The sequence below is a fragment of the Abramis brama genome, assembly GCF_963993115.1.
Source record: "Abramis brama genome assembly, chromosome: 11".
NCBI lineage: Eukaryota > Metazoa > Chordata > Actinopteri > Cypriniformes > Leuciscidae > Abramis > Abramis brama.
Window position 1 is genome coordinate 14,173,361 of NC_139973.1, and position 16,416 is coordinate 14,189,776.

Below are 16,416 nucleotides of genomic sequence, written 5' to 3' on the forward strand. Positions count from 1 at the left end.
CATTCACATTAGCACCTGGCTAACGTATGCACCGTTATTGATACAGTTCCCACATGTGCACCGCAATAAATTAGAAATATACACATCGCTTTGTTGATGGACATACTCTTGTTAATGCTGATGCTGAGGAATTACAGTTGCATCATATCACAATGTACCTCAAACTGAGTAGCTTATCACTGAGAAACGTCCTGCTCAAGTCGTCCTTGCGATGGAGGTTCGAGTTGAATAACTACTTCTTTCAATGTTTCATCATTGGACTCACACTCAGACTGATGTGGTAAAATCAACGTCATCGTTGTCTTTACTGTCTTTACAGTGTCTACAATCGCTGAGCTGTAGCCTCCGGATGGAGCTGAAGTTTATGGTAATGGACCTTTAGCTTAGTCATTTTATGTATGACTTTCAGTAAATAATAAGCTTAAAAATCCTGTCAACTCTTTTACCATGTTGGTAGAAAATTGAAAACTGGTTACTGGTAGAAATACCAGCATTAAAACTTTGTAGATTTGTCCAATAGAATGTTTAAAATCTTAAAACACTTACTTCAAATCTACAAAATATTTACTTTTAATATCAAAATGAAATTGGCAGTGAGGGGGTGCTTTGTGTTATAACCTGGTAATTTTCCATTTGCAGTCAACTAGAGCCCTTAACAGATACTGCCTCAACAGCCATCAAAATAGGCCCATCTCCCCTTAAAAGACACAGGACTTTCAGTCACTCTTTTCAGAGAGGATCTTAAGTGAATCACAAGGACAGAGGAAATAGAAGCCAGGGAACATTTCTATTGTGCTTTCGTTGGCTTGACTAGGAGCTCTATTAATAGGAACAGATTCCCTGGCCCCTTTCAAACACTGATGATTCACAAATGAGACAAAAAGAATAAAAAATAAAGAGATAAAGTGTTCAGCACTTTAACAATGTGACTAAACAAGATGAGATGTTCAATATAATGTGATGTCAACCACTTAATTGCATGTTCATTTTTTTATATTCATTATAATGATAGTAAAAGGAGATAATTGAAAAAAATATATACTAGTACAGTCAATTATGGACCAAATTCAACAGCAACATTTTTAAAAGTACTATAAAACCATGTCCTTACCAGGCACAACACAATAAATTACAGAGGAAATTCCAGTAAGAATAATGCCATCAAAATGACAGCCATTCACATTTTTGATTTGTAATATTTTACTGATTAAAGGCACACTATGTAGAAATTGTGTTTTTGTCAAACAGCGACCCCTAGAGTTGCTGTGGAATACTTGCACTGTCGTAAATACCCACCCCCACCCTGTACACCGGTACCTGTTCGGTAGGATAGAAGCATCGGGCATGGAACAGGCACAGATAGACTCTGAAGATATTGACCAGGTAATGTTTCACGATTTCATACAAATATTAGGCTACTGAATAGTCTACTGAACTACTGATGATGGTAATAGGATAATAATAAGTTTATGTCAAGTGTTAGACTACTTTATAATAATAAAGTAGCCTACCGCGTTTGCTGGCTTATAACGTTTTTACATGATTGCAGCTAAATCACAAGTAAATAGCCTATAGTCTAGGCCTACTGTATAATTTCATTTGTGTTGCATTATTTCATAACATTGGCCGTTATGATGTCATTAGACATGATTATTGCAATTTATCATAATAGTTTGCAAATTGTGCTCGTTTACACTATTTACAGCCTCTAGGCTTATTTATGTTCTGATAATTATGTGAGATATTGACAACTGTTCTCATGATAATCGCAGGAATCAACGTCAACAGCGTCGTTTACAAATAAGAGATTTACTTACTAGTCCATCAACAAGATCGCCAGGTCAGCATCGCTGTTGCATCCAGTGCTGCTTTTTAGCTCGCACCAACGAGTGAAAGCCTGACCGAGTGGGACTCTTGTCCGGTTCCTCACGCAGTCAGATTCTCTCTTCCTTTTCCTACACTCTTCCGACCGCGCTTTCTTTGTTTTTTCCATCGTCGAGTCTTCCAAGAATCACGTCTGAAATGCGCGCAAGTGTCTTCGTGCTTCATATGTTGTTGATGTGTGTGACGTCGTTGCCGTAAAGCAAGTCGTGATTCTCGCGAGATTTTTCGGGGGCGCCCCTCTCAAATTTGCATTGCTGGTTTTTCCCAGTGTCCCCCCCAAGCTTTACTACCAGGATGATTCGCCCTACTATGAGTTTGTTTACCACCGAAATGACTTTGAAGCTGTTATATTAAGGTACAATTCTTGCATGGTGTGCCTTTAAATTTAACTGTAGGTGTGGCTACTCAGTACAACACAACAGAAATAATAATGTCCTTTTGCTCACCACAACACTTAGTAACAAGTTAAAGTGAGTCAAACCATCTATCAAAGTGCAACCCACAGGGTGTTTTGTGTTCACGCAAGGATAAAACAGTGATTTTCTTGATCTTGTCTGTTTAAATAGTGGGGTTCGGGTTCCCTCTGACATCTTAATTACAGTAGGAGCCTTGCATCACATTAACCCAAAATGATGTTAATTGGAATGAATCTAATCTATCAACCTTTATGTTGAATCAAAAAGAGTCATTTTGAGCTCTCATGCAGGTGAACCAAGCCTCATCATAACAAAACAGCTCAATAACCACATAACCCTCAAAATAGACAGATGCCGGATTCAAGTAATACTGTATTTACTGTGGATTCAAACAATGGCCCTTAAAATGTATTTGCCTCATTTGAGGTTTTAGCTGTCAACTGACATCTACACTGTTGCATCTTCACTGTAACTACTAATTCATGCCACTCTCCACCAGGGACATAAATTAAACTCCCTGCAGACATGCAGAAGTATTTCCATTCTTCTGAGGGGTTTATAAAGCGATAATGAACTGTCTTACGCCGTCCTAACACAAGCCCTCCTGAGGGGAGAGGGGATGAGTAATGGGACGCCTTATTGTGGGAGGTAAATTATGGGAAGCATATGGTGCGGTTGAAATGATTTAGAGATGATCCTAGAGGCTGATGTGACTCCGAGTGTTTCAGGAAGTGAGGCGGAGACTCGAGCATGACAGCCCAGCATGCACACTGGGACAGTAAAGGACAAACGCTGGTCCAGTTTTTCAGCTGCTGTTGTAGCACAGGCAGGCTGTGTGACAGGCTGCTGTCCGACTGATAAGATGACTTTGTTAAATGGTTGCTAGAGCTTATTCAAGACCTCCCATGAGGAATTAGAATGTCCTTTCATCAGGACAAAAATGACTAAGATAAGGGTTTCGTTATGAAGTAAGAGAAGTGGGAAATGACAGGAATACTGCAATAAAGTATTATCGTAAAGTTAGAACATGATACAATACACATTACCGTTCAAAAGTTTGAGGTCTGTAATATTTTTTTTATGTTTTGTCTCTTATGCACACCAAGGCTGCATTTATTTGATCAGTAAAAACAACATATTGAGAAATATTATATAATTAACAATTTTGCTTCTCAAATAAATTGATCTTATCCGAGGATGCTTATGTCAGTGCATAACCCCCTTACATTTTCAGCACAAGACAGAGGAAACCCAAGAAAAAGTCTGCATGAAAATGAGCAGGCAAGCAATTTCCTGCACATCTTTCAATCCATGATGCTGGTTGCGTTGCGGTGAGAAAATCTCCAGTAAGTCTATGGCAGGTCTATGGCAGGTCTATGGCTCTCATGAATTTAAATATCAGCCAGCTGAGAGGAGGCGGGTAGAGGTTCTCAAAAGAGGGCTTCAGCATGGCACCTTCTCCTCCTACCTGAGCACTGAACACTAATTGCAAATTATGCTTTTTAAATAAAGATTAAACAGCTGTCAAGTTAGGAGGCAATATGATGTGCACTGCACTACTTGTTTAGTTGTGTAATGTTGGATATACCTGAAGATCTTGCGATGGTAGAGGTCACACCAGTACATCTTGTTGGTGGAAACGTCCACATCCAAGGCCACAGCGTTCTTCAGGGTCGGCACTACCTGTGTATAGTCCTTCTTCACCAGGTCTATGCGCCGGATCTCATGCCGGTTAGTAAACATGAGACATGGGCTCTTACCTATAAGGGGAACAGAAAATGTTTCATCAGTCAGCTAATTTGTTATCCTGGGATCATCCTAACAGATGATTGAGCTGATAAACCAATAAATATTAGGCCATTTTGAGATTTAAAAAAAAGAAAAAAAGAAAAAGGAAACAAGTCACAAATGATATCCCGTTTGTTTCAATTAACCTACAAAAACAGACTTTTGCTTGTTTGAGAAGAGATCATAAGTCACAAACTTAGATCACATTTATGATACATTTAAGATACCAAATTCTGAAAGGTCAAGAGATTTCAATCGAACTCAAACATTTTTACAAAGGATTTTTTCATTAACATAGCGAAACCACAAAGTACACATAAACCTACACATACACACATAATCACCCACAGAATAATTTCCACAACATTCAACAATAACAATAAAATAAAATAAAAAAGTATTCATGACTTGTTTAAAATGTAAACTTCAGTGACTCTTCTTTACCTCTATATGTGTTATTTGCACTCATACTATTTATTAATTAGAAATACACACTTATGGACAGCAAACATTTAACCACACAACTCGCACCCATGTGTAAAAGCATTGATTTAAATTTTTATTGCTCATTTCATTTGCAGAGTAGACTTGGACTACAGCATTTGTTTACCCATGAATGACGTGTGTTAGTCTGCAGTGCACCTGCAGACCATGTGATTCAGGTTTCTGGGTGGCCAAAGTGGGTGTGAGTGTTTCCAGGTAATTACCTGCACTGTGGTGTTTATGCAGATATGAGCATGTGTGTGTACTGCTGGGCAGCTTAGTCACTGTGGTTTGGTGCTCAGTCATGCCAACACAGAATATCACTGACCCTCTTATTTTATCCTCTATGTAACAGCAAGGGCACTCTCCCTTTTTCTGAGTCACGTGGTCCCCTACACTGAACAGCATTTAGTTGAAAAAATATACACTTACTATACAATGACTGATTTCAACCATTTGCCAAAATTAGATTTACATATAACTTGATGCTTTTCTATCTCCTTGGGATAGTCACAGACTTTTTTTCCCTTTCAGCAAAAGCTTCCTTCACAGGACTGTATGATCCACGGATGCCTTCTGGTCAAGTGTTACAGACAAATGAAAGCGAAAAAGAGTGAAAACAGAGAATAATGCAGGGCATGAAAGAGAGAGAGAGAGAGAATAATGAGCAGCAGGTGCTGTGTGGTCAGATGACACTGCGCTCAGGTTTGGCAGTGATGTAGGGTGGATGATGGAACTGATGGATGAGATCTCATGTCTCTGTTATTCTCCTCCACCCTCATTTCCTCCCCAGCCATCTCACTCTTTCAAACTTGATCTAGTCTGAGCCAAATACTGTTTTTGCTGAGGTGCTTGTGAGTTGGACAGGTGGATGGAAAGCCTGTCCACATTGTGTTGGAAAGAGAACATTTCCTGCTGATCTTCAGAAAGCCATCATGGACCACTGTATCATCAGCAAATATTTTCAGCAACAGACAGGATTCAATCTCTTACCCATCTGCTGGAATGATCAATCTTTGAAAGGGAGGGTGGGAAAGAGAGCAAAATAATAAGGAGAGAGATATGTCCCTTCCAGCTTTAGCTGAGCTACATCACATTTAAATAAAGCAGCATGCTGACAGTCTTTGGCGTCATGACAACTTCTTTTGAGAAACACACAAATCAGCACTTTCTCACATGGCCATACTGTATGTGCTTTAAGCCTCTTCACTCTAAAGGTGATTCACTGCTGACGAAAGATTTTTTTCAAGCAAAAGGGCATATGAACTCTTAAACTACCTTGATCCTGTATTACAAAGGACTTATAATAACTCATTCGAATACTTGAAACATGGTGAAATGTTAAGAAAAATAAGAAAAAATACATGCTGTGAACTACATGAATTACAACATTTACCATTTTTATCCAATTCATTTAAGTGCCACTAACAATATTTTTGCAGTGTATCGTTTTTATTTTTTTGTCAAAATGTAGAAAAAGAAAATAATAATCCATTCTTAATATCAGTTAGTAGCTACTGGCTACTGGTTTTTTAAATTGGGATGGTAAAAAACATCAAAATAATTACAACTTAACCCTCAAAAACAGTTGCCTTACAATATTTTATGGTAAAATGCTTTTCTTAACTTATTGGGGATCCACCATCATCCTCTTATGATGTGCCATCATTTTATTTATGCTTTTGATGCACAGCTTGTCCCATCCCTTCACACACACTGTGTTCTGTTCCCAGACATCATTAACAGGCCAGTCGCCGGGATCTTTGAGTCTCCCTCTCAATGTCCACTGCAATTCTACATTGTGCTTCACTTTGCTACCATTTCTTCAAATGCTTTCAACAGCAGGTCACAGAATAAGCGCAAGGCATCAGTCCTCAAGACAACACGACACATCCCAACACGTATTTGATTTCCTCCATATGCTGTTTCACACCGCAGACAGGCATCACCTTATTGGCTGACACCCAGTGTGCAGAGCAGAGACAGTGTGACAGTTTCCTCAATTTCTGGTGTCATATATAGGAAGTGAGGTGATGGAAAACAGGTGGAAGTGAAAGCATGAAGATAATCAAATGATCCATGTGTGGGTGTAACACTCTGACTGATAAGTAACAAAGGAAAAAGAAGGAGACAGACATGAAAAAGTGCCAGTCATTTCCCATAACCCCCTCGGTCATGTCACTCAGCTGAGTCTCACATTAAGGCCAAATTACATGGCTCAGATTTACTCTCAACAGGTGAGTGACCTCACGCTCATAATGACAGTATGTGACAGGCCTATCAGAGAGCTGGATACGATACGGATATTGCTCTATAGTATAATACAGGGTTCCCTTCCCACTATTTTTGAACAATGAATCTCCATGATTTTCAACCTTCCTTCTAACCCTTTGTCTGAAATGAACCATTTTAAGGGCCTGCTCCTTGTAAGTCCTTTAAGGATTGTAAGTAAACGGACACAATTATGATTGGCTAATGTCATTGCATATGAAACAGTATCAACAGCCATTCACTATTGCAAGTGTTTGGAAACCATTATCCATATAAACCTGTCATTTACAGACAAAGCATTATGAAATAATTTACTTACGGTTTGGGATGCAGCTAGTAGCTAATGTCAGATTCAATGCAGTTGTTTCTTTGCAAACTCTCCATTACAATGTGCCTCGTTTACAAAACAAAATGCTCAGAACAAACATTTAATCCTGTCCAACGCTATACAGGACACCATTAAAATAAACCATCTATTTGTTTCAGACGACGGGATGCTTTTGAAGTCTGTACAGAGACGCAAACGAGCTGTTTAAAGTGGACGAGTCAAAGTGAATCTTCTTTCTCTCTTTTATTTGTCCTGTTGTCGACATACACAAGTGCGTGGAGTAACTAACTACATCAGTGTAGACCACGTCAGTGATTATAATGGGTTCTATTTGCTTTTGATGTGACACGATGCTCACATCCAGTGTAGGCAAATGACAGTGTGCGAGTGACTACCGCAAATTTGCCTTTCATTTATAATATTTGTCTCTTCAAATCTAAACAAACTGATTACGTTAATTCAGATGTAACAGAATATTTAATTAAAATAATGCATGCAGTATCGAGCGATGATGCTCATTTCTTTAGTATCACATATGAAAGGCACTGTCTGTTTTGTTCTGTTTGGCTGCAGTTGAAAGAATAAAAAACCTGAATCTGAAATTGGTCTGGTCATGTTTCGTTTTACTAACAGGGTCACTGACTGCACTCTGCACTCTCTATTCATATCACAAGTCATTATAGCCCATATTAGCACCCAAAGGCCATATTTTATTTGCAGTTACTATTGTGTCTAAAAAATGGCAGTCATGCCCAAAAAACTAAAGTCTGGGAACACGGCGCATAAAAGCACATCTCCCTCTTATCTTTAATGTGCCTCCACCTGATATGTTTATGAAAGGGAGCAGGCGGTTAGAGAAATAGAAAGAGAAAGAGTTATTTACATTTTGAAAGATATACCTGTGGCAAAAACATAAAGCTATTAAAATGATTTAATAGCTTTTCTAGGCACACCAAAAAGGATGAAGAAAAAGCGTGAAGTGTGATTTAAAACACACAGATCACTGAAACGTATTAAAAGAGAATTTAGTATGGCTGATAAATATAACATTTCTGATTTTACTTTAATTCTGCATTTGTAATTTTGAACACAATACTTCCACTTCACATCATGGAACAAACAAACAAAGTCTATATATTATATGAATTATACTAAATATCTTGCTTTGCACTAAGATTCAGTAAGTTCTGTAACTTACAACACAAACCTATATGGATATAACTGACCTGAACACAATAACAACAGAATGCAATTTCTGAAGAGTGAAATCACTTCACTAAGTTTTCAGTGAGCTGTTTAGCTCGAGGGAATGTTTTTTTTTTTACGCCAGCTTTACACAGTGCATTAATGACAGTGTTCCTCAAGCTGTCATCCAGCCTACTGGGAGTGCTGTAAATGCACTGAAGTTTTACACAGGCTGGTCAGGCAAATGAAGGACAATAAAGACAAGCTTCATTAGGTTCACAAAACCCTCACACAATTACAAAACATGCCATGTAGCACCAATAGGGCTGTATGATATTAAAGAAAAATGCGATATGCAATAACTCGTTAAATAATGCAATATTCAATATGATAATGCTTTAAGTACGTAAAATAAATGTAAATTATATTTAAAAACTGAAAATGATATAAACAACATACATGCTTTACATCCTTTTTGTGAGAAGAGAGCATCCCTATAACTTCTAAAAGTGAGCAGCGGTGTTTTACTGTAGGATTACATAAAAAGTGTAATTTTAACGTCAGTGTAAAACAAACTAAATTAGGTTTATTTAACAACAGAAATTCAATAATCAAATGTAAAAATAAAACACTGCTTAGTCTTCACTGTATGAATTAAATATACACTGATTCTTATTAAAGCTACAAATGTTATTCAGTCAAGAGCAGTGAGTGATTTTGTCTTTTGATTAACATTAAGCACACAGACAGAAGCAGGATTATTAGGCTGCTGTCACTTTAAGAGCTAATGCACGGATCCAATATACCGTTACGCTCACGCTTTCTTTCTCAACTGTTTACTCCATTTAAGACATAACTGACAGTGTTTACTTGAATACTAACCAAGATGGGCATTTTTACATAATTCTGTGTGTTTGGCCATATAAGCTGCGGAAGAGAACTAAAATCGGGATTACGAGCTGTCCGAGAGGCGGATTCCTGTGCGTGTGAGTACTTTGCTTATTGCATTAAGTATGTCACACGTATGTAACAGTCATGCGTCCAGTCTATTCTCTGCTGTCTGCGTCAACCTAAAACTTAGATCTGATTAAACATAACTTTGAAAACATCTGTAAATAATTTGTATTATGTTTGTCACAACTATTGACAAAACTAATCAATTAATAAAGAAATCCAGATAGTTTCAAAGTTATTTCCCCTTTTTGAAAGGGTAAGACATAATTAAATATACTGCTGTCCATTTAAAATGAAGAGACCATTTTATTTGTCTTCTTTAAGATAACACAGTATATTAAAAACATTTCTATAAAGACAATAAATACATTATTTACTGTTGTGGTGTAATATAGTTAAATGCAGAAATTCAGATATTTTGATATTTTCAAAGTTATTTCCTCTTTTTCGAAAAGCTAAATAATTCCATAATTATATGGACAAAAAAATGCGAATTTTTAAACAAATATCGCAAAATATCTCGTATCTGATAAACAAAAATGTTATGGTTAAAATTTCTCCCACCATTAGTATGTGAAAAAAAAGGATCCTGGTCCAGAATAGTGATGGATGGAGATGCTTTTGTAAGCTAAGTGTCTTACCCACTGCTTTACACGTCTTTGTAACTGGGTCCATCTCGTAGCCCTCGTAGCATTCACATTTGTAGTCTCCTTTGAGGTTGATACATATTTGACTGCAGGCGTCAGGGTTCTCGCATTCGTCTATGTCTGGAGAGGACCATCAGAAAAGCATTAGTAACAGAGCAGAGATACACCGAGAACAGAGGCTTTTGTAGTGCAGTGTCCACAGACAAGATAAATGATGCTTTAAAACACCATCTGGGGATTTCTCTACTATCAATTTCAAAGTGATGACGCTGAGAGTAAACAAATCATAGATGTTCACAATGCAGGACAACAGAGGGCTCTTGGGAAAATGTGGAAAATGTAGTCTTGCACAGCATCAAAATGTTGGTATCTAAGATAAAATTCATGTTACCTCCGCAAGTCTTCTTGTCCAGGAGCTTGTAGCCCGAGGGGCATTCACACTCATAGCCGATCTGACGGTCCTTACATATGTGAGAGCAGCCGCCATTGCTAATGGCACATTCATTCAGACCTATGACAGAAAAACAACAACAACAAAGGTGGTGTCAAAGGTCAGCATACCTAGCAGGAATTGGACTGAAGTACCCATGGCAACATTGACAGCAGCTAATGATGGACTGCTCCTTTCAAATTTTCTTGGTTGAGCTTCATGTTTGTGTGAAGACTTTATGAGAAAGTGATGAGGTAAGTGCAATCTAACTGAAAGACTGACAGAGTAATATGGCAAAGGTCTTGCCTTTATTACACTCGATAACTCTTCTCTAGGCAACACATTTGGGCTTTGGGTGATGGCTCCCTCCATTACAGATGGCAGGGAGAATACACGTATATCACTTTTCATCTCTACATTATGTCTGCTCTTACTGACCCAATAAAAAGCAACAAAATATTACCACAATTACCACAAGAAGGTTTAACTTCTTTTTTATTAACCCATTTAAGACTCAACCACAGATTTACTGCAAATTAACTTCAACTTTTCAGCCTGAAACTTCAAAACCTTGTCCACAAATGTCATGTAAACAGCAGTTTTATTTTTTTACAGTTGACATTTTTTTACTATGACTCTCATAGAAGAAAGATGATAATACATCTGAATAAACAAATATTTACTGTAACAAGCAAGCAAATAATATATATATATATATATATATATATATATATTATTGGCTTTGTAAATTACAGTAAATATTTAATAAAGACATAATTATTATAATTATTAATCATTATATATAATTTACAAAGCCAATAAAAAGCCAATATAAATAATTTGTAAGGTAAATAAATACATAAATTCATTCATTCATTCTATTTGTTTGTGGATATTAATGTGACTTGGTGTGCATGTATAACACAAGAAACGCATAAACCAGCCTGACAGAACAAAAAAAAGACAGGTGGAGGAAGAAAGACAGCAAGAGAAAGAGAAAGAGAAGAATAGCTGATGCTAATGCTGAGGAACAGCTGACAGAAGGAGATAGACGGAGGACAGGAACATCACAGAAAGTTCAAGTGAAATAAGGGAAAGGAAAGACAGTAGAATGAAAGGAGACAGGACAAAGACCTAGATAGCGAGCAAGAGAAAAGCACACTCAAAAATCGGGTGAGAGACGCTCTCCGATAAGCCAGGAACAGTATTTTCTCCAGGCTATATATGAATCATGTATAACAAGTAAAGGGTGCACTATTGAATGTGGTATAAGCGTAATCCCTGGCACCAGTCCTAGTGATTTAGCATGCATAGCTGCAGTGGCCCACTTGGAGCCGATCCAGAATGCACAGGGCTCAAAGGCGGGCATCTGTCGTGCGTTAGGTGCCTGTACTAATCTCATCTGTTGAGTGGAGGGACCCACAAGGAAATTAAGACTATACTGAAGAGCCACTGTGGAAAGATGTATTTTACATTTAAGATTGATACAAGAGTAAACATAACCAGGGAAAGAAAGAGAGTCCTATGAGATAAGATATGGTCCTAAATACCATATCGATCACATTAACATACAGATGCAAGTAAAGGTGAAGTGTGCAATATGTCATAGCAATACCAAACCGAACAGACAAAATAACTCGGTTTTTACATTTTATGAAGAAAACGTGGGTGGTTTTACCACTGTACACCTCACCACCACTATTTTACAGTGTTGTGGGTGGTTGTTAGGGCATTGCTGAGCAGATAACTATTTTGAGTACTGTAGTTGCTAGGTGCTTGCTAGCGTGTTCTGTGTGGTTGCAAGGTGACTACGCACAAGACAAATATTCTTGTCACTATATGCCTTTTGTCTGAGCCTGTTGCACAGCAGAATACTGTTTGTGAGCATCACCATGTCATAAGCCGTTTCTCAATATGCGTTCTTGTCTGTACTTTTGTTCTTGTGGACTTGTGAAACGTCATCAGTCGCTGCCCAAGTACTGTTCCAATTCAAAGTTCACATCTAGCCAAGTCCAGTTCAAATCCCCGGATGTGTTCTTGATCCGCCCCTTTTACCGAGGATGCATCGAGAGGTGACTTGTGCGAACTTGAGACAGCCAGGTATCCCAGAATGCATCTCACACCAACCAGCAAGCATCAATAGCGGAGGAGAAACCCAGCGTAATTTAAAAATACTGCTGTAATTGTGTCACGAAAAGTAGTTTTAAGAGTATTTCAGGCGAGAATGTAGTTGTTTAAAGATCAAATCTTTGGTTTATTTATAAAGATAGCGCCTATTTGAAAATTTGATCTGACGTTTTCGGAGTTGTGAGAACCAGGCAATCGGACACTCGGCGCTCATGTACCCCGTCGAGAACAGCCTTTCCTCGGCTAGTGCTGCTGACGTTTGCCGCTGGCTCGGATGTCTCTAGTCTAGTGGTTTAACATGAGATATAAATCGTCTTGTGTATATCTAACGGCCTATTTATTTATTTATTTTATTTGTTTCATTAATCTATAATTTGTTCCCTGGCAAAACGTTAAGCTGAGGGCAAAGTGAAGTTTCATAGCTTTATTTAGTCTATTTAACTTTAACGTTGTAGCCTAGAGAGCTGACTTTTGTTTGACTGAATCGTTTGCTTTATTATTGTATAGCTTCTTATACCTTTTAGGCTACTTATACTTTTATAATGGCTATTATTGATCATTAAAACTGACATTTAACAAAAAAAGGTTATGTCATTTTATTTTATATATTTAAAACATATCAAATATTTTATTATAGCCTACATGTTGCCTATATTCTCTTCACTATATGTAATGAAGAGAATGTAGGCAACATGTAGGCTATAATAAAATATTTTATATGTTTTAAATATATTAAATATATTTACATATATAATAAAATAAAATGACACAACCCTGTCTCTTTTTGCTAAATGTTAGTTTTAATGATCAATATTATAATGTTTTTTTTATTCATCATTCATCAAGAGTCAGGGTTGTGCTTTATATTTCGTGTTGTTATAAATATGCAGTGAAGATAATCAATTGCGTTGCCTGAACCACATTTGTGTGGCCATTATGTTTAAGATTTTTTTAAATGAAAATGAAAAGAGGCAGAGTGGTGGTTTATAACATATTTTGTTTTATTTGTAGCCTAGATATACATAAAGAGATAACCGGAGTAGCCGAGATAACCGTCCTCGGGAGTTCGTTCTCCTGAGTCGAACTTGTCAAGTCCGAACTACCAAGGACTCAAGTCCGAACTTTGTGTACTTGGTATTGAGAAACGGCTATAGTTTTATGTAACAGCAGCAGTTCTGGGCATGTGACTAACAGCACAAATCCTATTGGTTGATCAGTTTTCTTTGCAGTGTGGTGGAAAAGATATTTGAACACCTCTCAGTAAAAAATCTCTCACATTGACAGTCTGAACAGACACATTAATGGCTGTTTATTCAAATAAAAATGCTTATCACACCAAATTTTCACAACATGTATTCATCTTGGAGTGAACAGACCTTTAGTCTTTGGGACTTTTTTACTCAATTAATTGTCTTCCAGTCAGGGTTATTATAGTTAACTAAAAGTAAAAGTATATAAAAAATAAATAAATAATTGAAATAAAGACAAAATAAAATAAAAAATATTAGATGAAAACTGAATGAAAATTAGCAATGTTGCTTTGACTGAAATTTGAAGTTGAAGCACTACAATTACTATCTGTAAATAAATAAAAACTAAACCTGAAATAAATATAACTTAAATCAAAATAGTAATTAAAATCGCCCATAGCAAAATGAGTAAAAATGTTCCTAAAATGAAATGAAAAAAATAAAATAAAAATGGAAAATCTAAAAATAAAAGCCATTCAAAATGTAAAATACTAATAAAAAATATAATTGTATACAAAATCAAATACTAAAATAACACTGCTTTACAATAAGGCTAAATATGAAAAATAGTTGCATTCGGTATGATGAACAAACAACGATTCCATCTGCCATTACTTGCGCAAATAGGTAGTTGAGCCAGAAGTTGAGATCTTAAACAGCGCAAACAAAATGAGCCCCACTTAATTAAGCATCTACACTCTTCAGAAGAATGCATTTTAACATAAAAAAAATACACACTCCACATAAAATATGGCATTTTCAGCTACAACTGAAGAAAAAGTCACTGAAGAAAAAGTCCACTTCCACAGTGTGATGAAAGATAAGAAAATAGAAAGAGATCTATGGGAACCTGCATTCTCTCTGGAGAGGAGAGCATGCTGTTCACCATGTATGATTGTGCCTGAGGGAAGACTCACACTTTGATCATAATGATCCCTCTGTGGGTTGTTGGCCCTTGATCAAGTGAAGCCTCTAATAAGCCAACACTGCTATAAGCTTAAATGCTGGTCTAGGATCAGTTTTCCCTCTCCAAATTCAACGTTATTAGTGAGAAAGAAAAAGCTAACCCTATCGCTGGCTGCTGGCAACTTCATTTGCCATACACATATGGAATGCAATGTTTTCATCTCTGAAATATTTTAAATTGTAAAAATTTATCTTTGGCTTTCCACACTAAAACAATAAAGTAATCACAAAACTTACATAAAAGTCCTATACAACAAAATAAAATAAACTCATATAAAATAAAAGTCCCAAAGTCTGAAACTAAGTAAAATATAACTACAACAATAAACTATTATTATTATTTTTTTTACGCATTTCTGTATTTGTGCAAAAGTGGCTCAACTCACCGCACTCCTTCACGGGCTCATCAGACCAGTCCTTGCAGTCCTTGATACTGTCGCACACTTTGCTGCTATCAACACACTCCCCGCTCTTACACATGAACTTCAGTGGACCTTCACATTTGGTGGCTGTGAAGGACACAATGATGTATGGAGAGCACAAAATATGAAACTGCATTAAACAAAACACATTTTCAAATGACACTCATTGCATGAATGTTCATATTGCACTTTGCCATTCAATGATAATAGACCGTGACAAGAGGCTTCAAACGCTTGAAGTCACACTTCAAGCTCAAAACAAGTACATTAAAGCACCATAAAAGTAGTGCATGTAATTTAAAGACTCCCTGTGGTAAAAATAAAGTTTTTAATGTTGTTTATATGTTTATGTGGTGTTTTTAATATGCTTTTTAGACAAACCATGTGCAAATTCATTAGTCAATACCATTGCTGAGTATTTTCTCCTTAAAACTGCCGTGGAAAAAAAGACAGTCTCAAAAACGTGGTTTGAAATTGTCATTGTTCCTTACGTCACAAAATATATTGTAACCAATTATGCCAACGTGTGGGCGGGCTTTAGCATTTCATCATTAACTACCTGTATAATTCACTCTTCCACTTCTTCTAAATCAGTTTCTGGTTCAAACATTTATGTTTGAATTAAACCAGTATTTCCACTCGCCATTGTGCAGCGTTTACAACAGTAAAGTTGAGCGAGTGGATCCCTGCAATGGTGTGAGTGAGTGGAGGCAGGGCTCATTTGCACATTTATGGATCCGTGTACTAAATGAAGCAAGGGTGTAGAGTTACATTCAAGCTATTTTAAGGCATGAATAAAAAAATTCACAGGAAAAGACGTTTAAATATGTCATTCAAAAAGGGATACTGACTACACAGGGACTTTAATACCATATCTCAAATCTTCTAAAACCATTATAATAGCTCTGTGTGAAAAACAGACTAAAATCTAAGGCTTCAAAAGATCTGGAACATAATGCATGAATTAAAAGTGACTACTTATTTAGTACGTATGTGTCCTTTTTGGATCTTGATTGGTCACAGTACGTTTCAAAGGACAATAGTGTTCAAAAGTTTGGGGTTGGTGAATATCTTATGTTTTTTTTTAAAGAAGTCTCTTATGCTCACCAAGACTGCATTTATTTGATCAAAAATACCATAAAGCTGTAATATTGTGAACAAGGATAACACTTTAAAATAAATGTTTTCTATTTTAACAAATTTCTAAATATAATTTATTCCTGTGATAGCAAAACTGAATTTTCAGCAGCCATTACTGCAGCCAG

At 36.8% G+C, this 16,416-nt stretch overlaps 1 protein-coding gene across 3 annotated transcripts in view; it reads right to left on the reverse strand.

The window, feature by feature from the left end:
* The window catches only part of lrp8 (low density lipoprotein receptor-related protein 8, apolipoprotein e receptor), a 161,402-nt gene that overhangs the window by 24,177 nt on the left and 120,809 nt on the right, over nucleotides 1-16,416 (reverse strand). For all 3 annotated transcript variants that reach the window (XM_084128566.1, XM_084128565.1, XM_084128564.1), the window contains exons 7-10: nucleotides 15,116-15,238; nucleotides 10,348-10,467; nucleotides 9,951-10,076; nucleotides 3,889-4,060 (exon numbers count right to left, since the gene is read on the reverse strand). In XM_084128566.1, coding sequence (XP_083984692.1) covers nucleotides 3,889-4,060; nucleotides 9,951-10,076; nucleotides 10,348-10,467; nucleotides 15,116-15,238 — 541 coding nt within the window. The remainder of the gene's footprint in view (nucleotides 1-3,888; nucleotides 4,061-9,950; nucleotides 10,077-10,347; nucleotides 10,468-15,115; nucleotides 15,239-16,416) is intronic.